Below are 15,020 nucleotides of genomic sequence, written 5' to 3' on the forward strand. Positions count from 1 at the left end.
TAAAGTCACTAGAATTATAGAGATTTTGACCAGTTAAATATATGACCTCACCTCTGAGTGTTGAAAGACTGAGCAGTCATGGTAGGTTTTTGCATCAGAGAAGAGTATAATTTCCCTTCTACTGCTTGTAACAAGTTGTGAAAATCATGTTCCTGTGGATTAGGAAATATTTACCTTATTTCAAAGGGATATCCTTCGTGAGTTATTGCTCGCTAATGAAATAAGATGTGCCCAATCTGTCCCTCAGTTTAGACTGAAAAATTATTGCTGCTGTCTGTGATTTTAAATAATGTATAGTGTATCTTTACGAACATATGGTAGTGTCTTTCCAAGAAATGCTATGTATGATTCTTCTGGAAGTTACATTAGAGTGTCTCTGATCTAGAGATGTCATGGAACAGCAGAGAGCATCAGAAGTTATAATGATGACTTTATGTTAGCAATTAACTAAAAAACAGTAGTTTTGAAATAGATAACCCACCCTTTATTTTGAATTTTGAACTAAAGAATTTAAGCCAAAGGGCTTGAAAGGATAATAACATAAGACAGCTAAACACCATTAATATAATTATTTGTTAAATTTTACTAAAGTGATGATTATTTTTACGTAGGTATCAATCTTACTTGCATGGAAATGAAAGCAAAAAAGAAATCATACTGAATCTATTAAAAAGAGGAATGGATTCCCAAACTGTAATATGGACTTGTGTGATTATGGACTGCTAAGAGAATAGTGTATCAGCACATCAACAAAACCTTTGACTAATGGGCTTTGTTGTGTCTTCTGGATAAGGTTCAGAAAAGAAGACAGAAAAAAAATATTTTCCTAATGCATCAGTGATTTCTCAGCAGAGATATCCTCTGGGACTGATTGAACTAATCTGCTACTATTCCAACATATTTCTAGTATAGAAATAATGCCTTTAGTGCTAAGGAGTCTGTAAAAGAGGTTATGCCAATGAAATAGACCATCTTTTCATTAGTTCTTTATCCCTTGGTTGGTGAACCCAGTTCTACCTGCAGTAGGTACCTCTGCCCACAGAGGTTACACTTGCTCCATGAATGATTAAATGTTGCCCAGATGGTATTGCAAAAAACTTACTGAAGATGTGCACTAGCAAAGATCTGGAGAATCCAGTCCTGAACATTTAGTTTGTGTAATCTCAGTTTGTGCTAAAGTTACACCTCACCAATGAGCAGTTGAAAGAGCTATATAAATGTTATATATTAAGTAACAACTTCTTTAATGCAGAATTAGGATTAGTATGTATATTTTATAGTGAGGTAAATAAGAAACATGAGTTAAAACTCTTTTTAGCCCCTGCCATGGTAAAAACCTCATTGGTAGAATGAGGTTTGTATGTAATTGTAGTGTACCAGTTCATAGATTTTTTGCACATTTTATCAAAAAAATTTAAAAAATATGTGCTGTCATTGCCCCCACAAATATTCCTGTAGTCCAAATTAATGCACTTTCTGATCTAAATTAATAAATGCTTATTAGCATGTAGTGATTTCTGCCCTCTATCTAATTTGTGAATATGTATTTCAAGTAATTTGACACATACAAAGAGCCCCTCTGAATGTTAGGCACACTCATGGTTATATATATATATATATATATATTGTAATCATAGCTATCTCATGCATGCTTAGCTGGCAAACTGAGCAGGGATTGGATCAGGTGACCTCCAAAAGCACCTTCTAACTTTAATTACTCTATGACTTGAAGTTTCAAGTTTGGGTTCTCACCCTCTTAAGACATCTCTCTTCCAAATAGGGAAACAGGATTTATGTAGAGCAGTCTTGCACCAACTTGCAATGGCATTAGTGTCAGAAGTGGGAATATCTCAAACAGTGAGATTTTTGTTTCAGTGTCTGAAACATTAACTTTCAAAAAATTATACTGTTATCTGCAAATAGGTAAATACGTGTTTCTTTGCATACCTATATTACTAGATTTGAAAACTTCTAGCAGTCATAAAAATAAAAACAGATTTTAATATGCATTTGGGTACAATCTGGGCTTTATCAAATTTGTTCTGGATGTTAAAAGCACTTGCAAAATTTAGGCCATGTAATCAGAAGGACTGATCTGAAAGTCTTAAAGAGATGAACAGGACTTCGTCATTATAACTTTCATTAGTATTAATGGCATTACACAACTAAAGCCCTGCTTATCTGGATAGAGATGCACCTCTGATTGTTCTGGCGGGTATGCAGTTTTACACAGACAGACATTTAGACAATTGGATACCCATGCTAACTTATGATCCACTTGGAATTCAGATAAAAGCTGGAATTCAGTGGCCTTTTTCCCTAGTTACACAGGCCGCGTTCCCTCTCCTCTTTCTCACACTAATCTCATAAAGCATTTGCTGTTTTTTGAGATCTGGAGTGCCAAAATGACTTGAAATGGCAGATGAGCAAACAAATAGCTATTTCTTTCCTACAAATAATTACGAAGAGGAATGGAAATTTTAGCGACTGGGGGCTGCTGTTCAATAAGGTTGTTCTAGATTTGAGACAAATCCCAGGCAAACATACTTTTTCATGTTCTAATGTTGCACTGTCCAGTACACCAGACTCTGCTAACCAGCTGTTTGACTTTTGAAGCTTTCTCATCACATTAATATTCAGGAACACATTGCCTTTGTGAAAGAATACATTTGATTCACTTTTTCTTTTCCATTCAGAAAAACTATTCTTTTTGGAGAACAGATATTTCATTGGTTATAAAACAGGAGTATGGCTTTTTATACACAAATTTAGTTTTTTTTCATTCACTTTGCACAGACTGAAAACATATAATCTTGTGCCTTCTGTCTGTAAAGACTTTATTTAGAAGGATTTCATTTCCTTTCCTCCAGGAGGGAGAACCTTGCTTCAGTTATGTTCCTTTGAATTACAATTAGATCTTTGAACTCCAGACAGCTGAATAAACAAATTCGCCCCCCCAACTTAATTATCCTGGCCTGTTTGTCAGTACCAGCAGAATACTATGTAGCACATTGCCAATTAAGACTCTGCTTTTGATTGCCAGTAAAACACTACAGGTTAAGGCCTCTGTAGCCAAAGGGAGGAGGTTGGGTTGCCTATTCTTTATCTCGGAAGCTGAAGCTCCCAGATGAGTATCCCTGGTGCAGAGTGGGTTAGGTGGAGGCTGCAGTCAGTGGTACACAGTACATGTAATGAAGGCATAGATTAATGTAGTTTCACTAGCAGCTTCCAAGCTCAATTCAATGCAAGACTGGCTCTTTCATGCATGTTATGCATTCCTAGTTGCCACAGCCCTATGCACAGTGTCAGGCTGCTTCAAATTTCACTGTATCTTCAGCACCTCTTGGGAAGCAGAGAAGCATAGATGTGCTGTGGCTCTTTCCTGTTCGGCTGTGCCCATAGGGAAGAAAGAAGCTAAAGCCTCTTTTGTAGTTAAGTTGTATTTGTGCAGTTGGCTTACAGCTCCCAAATGCCCAACATGGGAAAGCCTTCAGGCCGTCCGCTCTGCGTAGGTATAAGCAGGATGCAGCAGGATAGCACTATAGGGAGGAGTGGGCAAGACCTCAGCTGAGCGAAGATCTGTCTTAACAGAACGGCTCTCTGAGACTCTGGGACTGGTCATCCCTTCACTATTGCCCCCATCACCACGGTCAGCTGTGTCTGCTTTCAATCTTGTGTGCCAAGCATGAGTTCCAGCCCCCATAAGAATCTACTTCTCTGTGCTCTTTCCCACTTCTGTACAGGTTCTGGCTGAAACAGGAAAATAATTAAATTTCCTGCTTTTGACCCATTCGTATCCAAACACCACCCACTGGCTTAAGACATTTGTAGTATCATCAAGATTTTTCATAACCAGCGGTGTTCAAACTTTGTCACAGAAGCAGGCCAGGAAAGAAGGGCACTGGCATATTATGCAAAAAACTTACAGTTGCCTAGCACCATTCAGCTGATTACCACTGACATTCTGAAATGAAAATATCTGATGATGTCATATTCTAAAGTAGTTTCTATGTTCTCCTCTAGAACTGAAGGCACAGATTTTAAGAAAACAAAACATCCATTAAGGCTAGTCTACACATTTCTGACTCCTAACTTGCCCTTTTTACTGTGGTAAGCAGGTTGAATTATACTAGATCTGCTGTCATATTGCTCAGTAGCAGAAAAAAATGGTCGTCAGACTTTTTATCGTCTCTGGATTCTGGTTAGTAAAAGTGAAAACGAAAACCATTGGCAAAAATTTGTGCTGAACTTTCCAAATGCACAATAAGCTCAAGTTCATCAGAGTGGAGAAAAGCTGTGTGACAGTTTGTTTGAATGAATCTAATTATTGGTCTTGTCAGTAATGTGTTGCATCAAATTGTTCTCTCAAAGAGAAGTAATGCAACAATACTGTGTACATACTAAGTGATATTTTGGTGGAGAGTTGCATAAGCTAAGTGACAATTAGATTTGTTTCATAACAGGTCCCACCTGAGTCAGTGAGAGAAAAAATAGGCATGCCAAAGGTGATAAGCACTGATGTTCCTTCAAATAGACAGAATATGATCTCAACTGTACTAAAAGGAAATGTTGCTAAAGTGAACTGTAACCTCAACTGTTATGTGACATCTTTATTGTAAGTCTCCTTTTAGAAAGCAGGCAATTTTTCAATGTTTTGTACAGTACTATTAAAACCTGAATTATCTGTGTATTGTCTCTGAAGACACTGCCTACAAATTCATATTTTTCAGGGCTTTCCATTTCTTCATTTTTATTTCTTTAACAGTTCTACCCAAAAAGGAGATGACGATTATGAAGATTACACTTCAAATAAGACTTGGGTTTTGACTCCCAAAGTCCATGAGAGTGATGTCACTCTTATTTTAAACGGTTTGCTGGAAGGATATGACAACAAGTTGAGACCTGACATAGGAGGTATGTTGGTTTCCTTTTTAGACCACTTTTGATTAAGCAGTGAAGAAAAAGAACTTTCATACCTTATTACACTACACAGGAAGCAGAATCCATTCAAAGTAGTTATGAAAACAAAATACAATGTAGTAAACCATCAGTGGTAGAAAGTAGTCATGATTTTGGAAGCTGACATAAATTAAGATTGCTAAATCCATCCTGAGACATCTAATAAGACTGTTGTGATTTGCTGAATTAGGCTGCTTGTAATGATGCGCCTGCATAGGATGTTTGGAATTTAACTTTTGGGGTATGAGAAAGCAAGTTTTTATCTTCTTTGTGTATCTAAGTGAGAGTGTTAGAGAATCACAAATAATACATTGGAAAGGAAGGCCAAAATGAGGATAGCACAGCCTGATCATTGCATGATGTGATGGACACAGACAGAGCCTCTCACAGCAGCAGGTCTGCACTGACTGATGTGGCACGGGCCCTCACTTGCACAGCAGGGCAAGAAGTGACCAGGGAATGGAGCACAGAGGAAGAGATTCACAAAAGATAACTGCAGTCAAGTAAGGCCAACCTCCCCAGATTTCCTCCACAGCCAATATAAATATATAGACCCAAGCTTGGACTCATAATGGAAGTCTTATTTGACTGAATCACCTTTTGCAGGAATCTTCCTCTCCACTGATTACTGAGGGAGCTCAAAGAAATAAATCTCCCTGAGTTGCTGACTCCCTGAGTCAGTTTGAGAAGGCCTCATGTGGGCACAGAACAGGCAGACAATACCTCTGTAGAAGAGGATACAGCAGTAATAAGATTATAGAAAAACGCAAAGAGAATTCATGGATGAGGCAAGCAGAGAGCAGCAAGGTTAATGAAGGAAGCTGTTTCTAACAAGTTTATAGAGGCTTATAAACTAAGGAATTTTTCACAGTGAGGGATAACATGAGTATTTAACCTTCAATGTATGTATATAGTGTAAATTAGCAGAGGAATTTGTCTTATTCTCCCAGTCCAAGACTTTAGAGAACAGAAAGGAATTAAGCATTCATAAAAGCATCTGGGAAAAAAAAACCCCATGTTTTAATCAAGGTGTATAAGAATAATAAAGCTACAATAGAGTAATTTCAAAATAAATTAATCTAACAACTGTTTTTCATTCCTATTTTAGATCCTTGAGTATTACTTTTACTTTGGGCTCATGAGATTGTTACTTACCTACAGCATTCTCTGCAGGCAACAGCAGCCATGTTGCATTTGGCATTATAATGTAAAATGCGTGATGCAAGACATCATAAGAAGAATAAGTTTGCTTTCGCTGATAGTGTTTTGTCAGATGTGTTGCTATCACCTGACACAAAATATACATACTCTCAGTCAGATATTACACATTTTAAGGTAACAACACTGTTTTCAGTGTTTGTTCTCATAGCATAAGTGAACTTGTTCTGATAGAATAAACGATATAAGAATTTGTCTCAAAGTGTCTCCAACTATTTTCAAACTAGAGATATCGCTGCAAATTTATATTTATTGTCTATGCACATTTAAATGTGAGGCAACCATAGCCATAGAAGAGAGGTGCTATAATAATCTTTTGGCTGTGTTTGACTTTCATGTGGTTGATTTTGACCTTCACTCATGTTACTGATTCTTGTTTCTCTTACAGTTAAACCGACAGTAATTCACACTGACATGTACGTAAATAGCATTGGGCCTGTGAATGCTATCAATATGGTAGGTAAATGATTGCCAATTTTCCTACAATGTTTACTTTGTTACAAAGCCTCCATCATTTTTGACATTACAAAGCTTCCATTAGTTTTAATGTTGTGCTATACCTATATTATTTTTAAAATCTCATTATTATTATGGATGTGAGGACTGTATGAGCTATGAATCTCTACAAGACAGGGAAACTGAGCTCTATGCTGAAAAAAATGTAATAATAACAGTTTTAACATATCCTCACACTTTTAAGTGCTCTACTTTCAAGTGATTTGTGACAGTTTAACTCCTATAAAACTGAACTTCCAGATTGCTACAAAATAAGGAAAACTGTTCACCAGTGATATTACCACTCTTGCCATGAAGAGATAAAAAGAAAAAAGCCTAGATCCTCTCTCCTCTCCTCTTTCCAAAGTTCCTATAGAAAAATTCAATTATATCTTCATACAGCTGAGGAAAAGTGGTCTAGCCTTAGCACAATGTCTACTTCATTCTTGTAGTTGTCATGTGTAGAAAGAAATCTCAGATTGCTCCTTTCCATTCAATAATTCCCTTTACGGCTTCTCGCTGCCCATTGGTGCCAGGGAAAGTGAGACTTCATTGCTTCTGATATTAACTGGGGGGGGCACAGGCAATAAAGGCAGCCAAGTCAGCTCAAATTTTTCCTGTCCTAGATCCAAGGGAATAAGTAATTGTTCTCTGACGTGATCAGGCATGGTTTGAGGTGTGGGGACACAGAATTAGAAAGGTGCATATACCACTCAATTGCATCTTAGTTTCACTTGTCAGTGGGAAAATAACAGAATAAATTGTTTTTAAACAATAATCTTTAGTAAGCCATGCCTTCAAAAATTGACAAAAATTTGTTTTTATCAGTTCTAGTATCATCTTCTGTATTTCACATTTTTTTCATATGAAATTAAGGAAAGCATATCAGGAGTTATGTGAAATGCTGAGTGCTATGTTTTCATCAGTATCTCTGGTTAACACAACAGGAATATACAATTGATATATTTTTCGCCCAAACGTGGTATGACAGACGTCTGAAGTTCAACAGCACTATAAAAGTGCTCAGATTAAACAGCAACATGGTTGGGAAGATCTGGATACCAGATACATTTTTCCGAAATTCCAAGAAAGCAGATGCTCACTGGATAACAACTCCTAATAGGATGCTCAGGATCTGGAATGACGGCAGAGTGCTGTACACATTGAGGTATTTATACCTGACTTTAATTTCAGTTTCTCTAGGAAAAGCCAAAGAGAAAGGTCCTGTGAATCCAGGTAATGTGACATTAACCTGAAGGAAAAAACATTGGGGTTTGCTATTTACTTATGCATACAACCCTGAAAAAGGGAAAAATTTAGAAGATATTACTTGCATGCGATTTATTTTATATTGGCACAGTAAAGAGTTTTATTTCTTCCTATAGATTGTACTGTCTTGCTCCACAATAGTCACGTTCCTATACTAAAATGAATATAAGCATTGTTATAGTAATTCATCTTCATTTTCAGGTATGTTTTATTGTTTGCCACCGGTTTGGTCCATATTGCCTTTTACCTTTTTATTGGGTTAAGCTGATGAAGTCAAAATATCCTTGAATTAAGTAGATGGTATAAAAGGTATGATGTACATCAAAGATCTCTTACTCTAAATTGATTACAATTTAGCTAGACGAAGCTCCACCCTGCAAAAGCATTTCATTCCTCAAATATCTTATGAAAATAAGGTTTATCATTTCAGAGTTGGTCATTTAAGGTTTAATCCAAAACCTACAGATATGCCCTGTTCCACTAAAATTTTCATAAATCTGAATTTGATACGCTCATTTCCAGATTTCTGTCATTTGTATATCTTTTCTTTTGAGACAGATTACCTTTAAAAACCACCTTTTCAATAATTAAGTTATGCATATGCCTACATTTAAGTGTAACATATACTTATGCAATATGTAACAACTCAAATATCATATTCCCAATGTCCATAAGATACTTCATAAATGTGAAAATCATAAGTGCATCTTTTTTTTTACTTTTTCTTACATGTGAAATAATATTTGGTTCTACATAAAATGCAGATAAAGACAGAATTTTTTCAAGAGAACTTATAATTTAAAATGAGAGTACAGAATCAAAGATGTTAGACATAAGACCATCTGAGTTTTAGACTGCATTTTTTTCAAAGTATTTTTTCCGCTTCTGTTTTATTGGGTGCCAAAAATAAAGTTTTGAAGAAAAGCACACTCATTATAATCTTAATGAATAGATCTGAAGCTTTGGTTAAGACAACCTTTAAATGTTGAAACTGTCTGAATTACAAAAAGGAGTTTTATTTCATAGTTATTTTACATTCATTACACATTGCATCGCCAGAAGAGATAAGAGAATGATCGGAATTGAAATCCAGTGCAAATCAAAGTCAGTCTGATAAAGAAGATCCCAGGTCCACCTTTGTAATGTTAAATTTGGACTTAGCTGCACTACCGTCTCTTTGGATTTTGTTACCTTTCTCTTCAAACCCCTCAGTTTCTCTCACTAGAAAGAGATATGTCTGGTAGAACTTAGAAACAGTTATCTGTTATTAATGTATACTTAGTTGTTCTAGTGAGTCACAGCAAGCACCAGTAAGGATTCAACCTGGATTAATCCACAAGTGAAATGTGGTAGTGTCATCACAGATCTGGGATTCTGTCCTGAAGAGAAGAGAGCTCCCGAAGAGCTGGTTGATTTTCTGAATCACCTCCCCCCAAGCTCAAGAACAGTCCGTCTTGACCAGCAGCAAATCAAGCAAGGTTAGCAGGCAGTCTGCATGGATCAACACAAAGCTCCTGACAAAACTCAAATGTGAAAAGAAAATATACTAGAGGTGGAAGCACAGACGGGTGACCCAGGAGGAATACAGAGATGCTATCTGAGCACTCAGGGACAGGGTTAGAAAAGCTGAAGTTCATCTGGAGTTGAATCTGACTAGGGACATGAAAACAAGAAGGGTTTCTACACATACATCCTCAGCAAAAGGAAGACTAGGGAAAATGTGGGCACACTGCTGAACGGGAATGGGGACCTTGTCACAAAGGACACCAAAAAGGCCAAGGTACACAATGCCGCCTTTGCCTCAGTCTTTCCTGGTAAAACCCTGCCTTCAGCAATCCCAGGTCCCTGAGACCAGTAGGAAAGTGGAGCAAGTAAGATTTACCTTTGGTGGAGGAGGATCAGGTATGGGCTAAGTAAGCGGACATTGAGGTGGATTGAATATGCCTGAACTGCCAGGCTCAAAGGGTTGGGATCAGTGGCATGAAGGCCAACTTGGAAAGCAGTCACTAGTGATGTATATCCCAGTTTTGTACTAGGCCCATACAGTTTAACATCTTCACTAATGACCTGGACAAGGGGACAGAGTGTACCCTCCGCATATCTGCAGATAATACAAAACTGGGAGGAGTGACTGGTATATCATGGAGTTCTGCTACCACTCAGAGGGACTGCAACGTGCTGGAGAAATGGGCCAACAGGAATCTCCTGGAGTTCAACAAAGGAAAACGTCATCCTGAACCAGGGGAGGAATAGCCCCATGCAGCAGTACAGGGTGGGGGCTGACCAGCTGAAAAGCACCTTGCAGAAAAAGACCTGGGGATCCTGGTGGACATTCACCATGAGCCAGCAAAGTGCCCTTGAAGCAAAGGCAAACATCACCCTGGACTGCATTAGGAAGACCGTTGCCAGCAGGTGATGGAGATGATCCTTCTCCTCCACCCAGCACTAGTGAGACACATCTGGAGTGCTGGGTCCAGTGTTAGGCTCCCCAGTACTAGAGGGATATGAGCTTACTGGAGCAAGTGCAGTGAAAGCCCACTAAAATGATGAAGGGCTGGGAGCATCTGATGTGCAGGGAGAGGCTGAGGGAGCTGGGACCATTCTGCCTAGAGAAGAAAGGCTCAGGGGATCTTATCAATGTGTTTAATGTGGGCGGGGGTAAAGAAGGCAGGGGATTGCAGGGGTAAAGAAGGCAGAGACATAATCTTCTCAGTGGTATCCAGTGATAGGACAGGAGGCAATGGGCACAACTGAAGTACAGGAAATTCTGTTTGAACATAAGAAGAAACTTTTTTACAGTGAGAATGGTCACACAGTGGAACAGGTTGCCCAGAAAACTCCATGCTTGGAGATTTTTGAAGCCTGGATTGTACTTTGTGTTGGGGAATGAAAGCTACTCAATTCCACAAGAGAAAACAAATAAAAAACAGCAGTAAAACTGAGCCTATCCCAAATAGTGTTAAATGTATTCACCAGAGAAAAGGCAATACCGAAGAAAGAACTTAATCATTTTTTGATCCACATTATGATTATCTTGAAATGAAACTGAAGATGATGGAAATGAGAAGAGAAAGAAAGGGCAATAATATTAGCACACAGAATCAGCTCTCCTGTGTCACAAACAGAGCTTCCCTTAGTTTCAAAAGAAATTAGATTTGTTGCTAAATCCTTAATGCAGAAAAGTTTCCTTTTGACTTCATTAACTTGGTGGCTAGTGGTCACAGTATCCCTCTGCATCCCACAGTATGAGACTCAGGGAGTCATCTGAATGCAGCACCTACATGCAGGAGCCAGGAGACAAACCCAGCTCCCAGGGTTGCTCATTTGGACACCCAGAAATCAGCAAAGACCAGAAACCTACAGTTTTCCTAGAGACTCATTAAACAAACAAATGTCACTCTACTCCTTTTTTTTTTTTCCTCCTTTTACCTTTTTCCCCTCTCTCACCCCACCTAATCCCTCCTTTCCAAAGTCCAAGTATCACGCAGCTCATGGCAGGGCTGGGGCTATGTATAGGCTAGCAACAATTAAGGGACTGAATGAAAAATGGTAGAGTTTTTGGCAGGCATATCAGGGGATACATCTCATCTAATTTTGGATTTCTAAAAGTACATGTGTCTACCTGATCTATAGTACCTATGCCACCCGAGTTATCACGGCGACTCTCCTGATATTCTGTGGAGAGAAACACCTTTCCGTACATTCTTCTTCTGATTTAATTTAAATGTCTTATTTTGAAATGAAATTAAGAGCACCTTTCCACTAGCTATGAAGGTAGTCTACATGGCTGTCTTGGATGCAGATGTCTAAACTTGGACTCACATCCATCATTTCTGAAATAGAATTTTTGTCATGTAAAATACATTTCCCTAGTGCATTATGGCATGTTGTGACACAGAGATTTGTCACTGCTCATGAGATGACCTGTATATCTACTTATGGATTTGCCAGTCCTGAGTAATGCTGCCATTTCAGATGCATAGGAACATAACATTGATACCTTATTCTATTACACAATGCAGAAAGTGGATGATTAGAATCTATGTAGCCAAAAAAGAAACACTGCTTATCAGTAACCCTGATGCCTTCCTATGCTTGGAATATCCAAAGTAATACATACATACCAACAGTTTACTTTTGCTTTATATATATATATATATATATATAAAGATACTTGCATATTTCATAGTCAGGTTCCATATTATTAAGAATCTCATTTTGCTTGCCATGATGTAGCTTTCAGGACAAACTTCTCAAGTGTGTTCTGTATATCCTGATCTCTTTCTTCTCAGGCTGACAATTGATGCTGAGTGTCAGCTACAGTTACACAACTTCCCAATGGATGCCCATTCCTGCCCCCTGGAATTTTCAAGCTGTAAGTAATATGCTTAGAAATATCCCTTTTCTGACCCACACTGAACACCACTTATAAAATTATCATGTTCTTAACAAGACATAGTCCAAAGGTTTTCAGTTTTATTTTGACCTTATTTTCAAGTACGTGAGTCAGATATGTTCACAAATATAATTGAGGAATGCTATATAAAAAATGATACAATTTCTGGGTCCTATGTGATTAATTTATGCCTATATCTTAGCATGACAGTAGAAATTTTTACTTTCAGCATCAAGTTCTCATGACCTGATACTTTCTCTCTGCGCATGCATGTTTTACTATTGCAATAGTTGGAGTCAAGAGTTTGGCATTTTGCAGTGAGATCAAGGTGTGAATTCCTGGTCCAGCTGCAGACTTTTTGGCCATAATTGAAGGATGGGTAAAATTGTATCCTATTGGGTCCACAAAAGTGGAAAATTGATTTTTGAAAAATTTATCTCAAGTGCTATTTTAATTTATAATAAATAAAATAAAATGTGACATTAAGTAAAAGGCACTACTAAGTAACTTAAAAAAAACATATCTATAATTTACTTGCAATATGCTTCTCCAGTTTTTTCCAGAAACAGAAAATAGTATTTTTACTCCCCAAAGTACACTAACATTCTAGCAATGACTGTGAAACAAAGCATTCTGTATTTTCCATTGCAATAAGATGGCTACCCAAGAGAAGAGATCATTTACCAATGGAAGCGCAGCTCAGTGGAGGTGGGAGACACCAGGTCCTGGAGGCTTTACCAGTTCTCCTTTACAGGATTAAGAAATACAACTGAGGTGGTGAAGACTACTTCAGGTAAGACAACTGATCTGTTTACCCTCAGATTCACTTAGGATTTTATTAACAGAAAGAAAAAAAGAAAGATATCTCTGATTAGAACTTAACATTGGCACTTCACTGAACAATTACAGGCTTTTAAATACCTATGGAACCATCTAGGCTTTAGTATTTCTGAAGAACTTCTTACAGAAAGAAAAATAAATTGTTGCCTCCTGTCCATTCTTGTCCTCCAAGAAATACCTAGAACTGTCAGAAGAAAGTCACTACTACAAGGGGTGAGTGGGCAAGGGAACTTCCTATCCTGCTTCAGTGTAGAAAACAGCACAGCTGAGCCAATAAATGATAATCTGATACTGATTTGAATATTTTACAATCCCATTCCAACTTCCAGAAGCAGAAAGTAGGCCTGTACAGAAATGAAATTTGAAGTCCCAACCTCTTTACTACAGCAGCTCCAAGTTTATTTTGTTCCTTAAAACCGGGCATATTCAACTCTCATTAAAGAGAACAGCCTTACAAATCAGAGTCTCAGATGATTTTCCTGCATATTTCTATCTCCTTGGAAACAAGTAATGGAATTTAAAATGATAAATGAGGAACTACTCAGTGTTTAATAAAAATAGCAATTTTAACCCTACTAACTAAGCAGGAAAATACATTCTTCTAGATATATATATTGTTTTATTTCTCAGTGGAAAGAAAATCAGTGAATATGAGAAAGGATGTAAAGAGGAATGGCATATTAATATTCTTGTATGTGCATGATATCCCTTGTCTTTGATTTCTTACTTTCAAAAAGAACAGTGAAATGAAAGCAGGTTTTTTTTTCAAGTTGCTTTTTATTTTTACCTTATTTTATTGTTCTGGCAAATACATTGATTTAAATTCAGACATCTGTGTTAATTCTGACCTCAGAAATATCCCCATCCATTTTCTTTCTAAAAGGTCAGCATTGCTGTTATATTAAAAAGGAGAGTGAGATACGCTAGTGTTGAGAGGAGCCTGCAGTGCATTACACTGGAGTGCAAACAAAGAGGTTGAGAATTAATTCAAGTTCCAACTCCTGAATCACTGGACATTAAGCACCGATGACATGTTTAGTCTCATGAGCAGGGCAAAAATGGAATGAAGCCTCCCAGCTGTAGCCACATTTGCCTTATGGCATCTTCTGCCATTTTAGCTGAGGAAGATATTTAGTCAGGTATTCAAGAAAGCATTTGACCTTTCTCTTTTTCCCAGGAAAATAAAAATAAAGATGCAAAAGAGGACAAGAGAGCAGCGTGTGTGCAAGCCATAGCTGCTAATAACCACCATTATACATGACATGGTGGAATTGCTCTCAAAGCAAAAATATAAACAGCAGTACATCTCACCTCAGACTGCCCCCGTAACAGATAAAGCACAAAAGGCAGCAGTGTGCCCAAGCATGGTCTAAGGTCCCATCCTGCCTAGGTTGAAAACTAACTTTATTTCAGTCTTAGGTCAAGTTTCTTTTATTTGCTCTTTTTCTTTCCTTTTCCGCTTGAGTCATTCTCCAATAAACTTTTTTTGGCCAGAGATAGAAAGTAATAAAATCCTAACATGCTACAAGCTTCAGATCCACTGATTCAGTGCATCTTGCACTGGTGAATCAAAAGCATGCTCTAATGTTCTGCTAATGTGAAGAAAGTACATACTGGGAGACAAACAGTAAAACACAGAAAGCAAAATATACTAATATACTTTCCCATGTAAAGAAAACCTTTTTTTTTCAGGGGATAGCCATTCAAGCTTGTAGTAGTCACCTGAATTTCTACCATAATGTTGCATCAGTAGTTTTTAATATGACGACACACACCAGCCCTTTTAATTTACTTAAAAAAAAAAAAAAGTAATTAGCAGCTAGCATCCACTTTAAAGCAGCAG

General features: G+C 37.6%; 1 protein-coding gene across 3 annotated transcripts in view; it reads left to right on the forward strand.

Moving 5' to 3' along the window:
- GABRG2 (gamma-aminobutyric acid type A receptor subunit gamma2) overlaps positions 1 to 15,020 on the forward strand; it is a 70,941-nt gene that overhangs the window by 19,475 nt on the left and 36,446 nt on the right. For all 3 annotated transcript variants that reach the window (XM_052772215.1, XM_052772216.1, XM_052772217.1), the window contains exons 2-6: positions 4,766 to 4,914; positions 6,566 to 6,633; positions 7,620 to 7,840; positions 12,234 to 12,316; positions 12,993 to 13,130. In XM_052772215.1, coding sequence (XP_052628175.1) covers positions 4,766 to 4,914; positions 6,566 to 6,633; positions 7,620 to 7,840; positions 12,234 to 12,316; positions 12,993 to 13,130 — 659 coding nt within the window. The remainder of the gene's footprint in view (positions 1 to 4,765; positions 4,915 to 6,565; positions 6,634 to 7,619; positions 7,841 to 12,233; positions 12,317 to 12,992; positions 13,131 to 15,020) is intronic.

The sequence above is a fragment of the Harpia harpyja genome, chromosome 20 (assembly GCF_026419915.1).
Source record: "Harpia harpyja isolate bHarHar1 chromosome 20, bHarHar1 primary haplotype, whole genome shotgun sequence".
NCBI lineage: Eukaryota > Metazoa > Chordata > Aves > Accipitriformes > Accipitridae > Harpia > Harpia harpyja.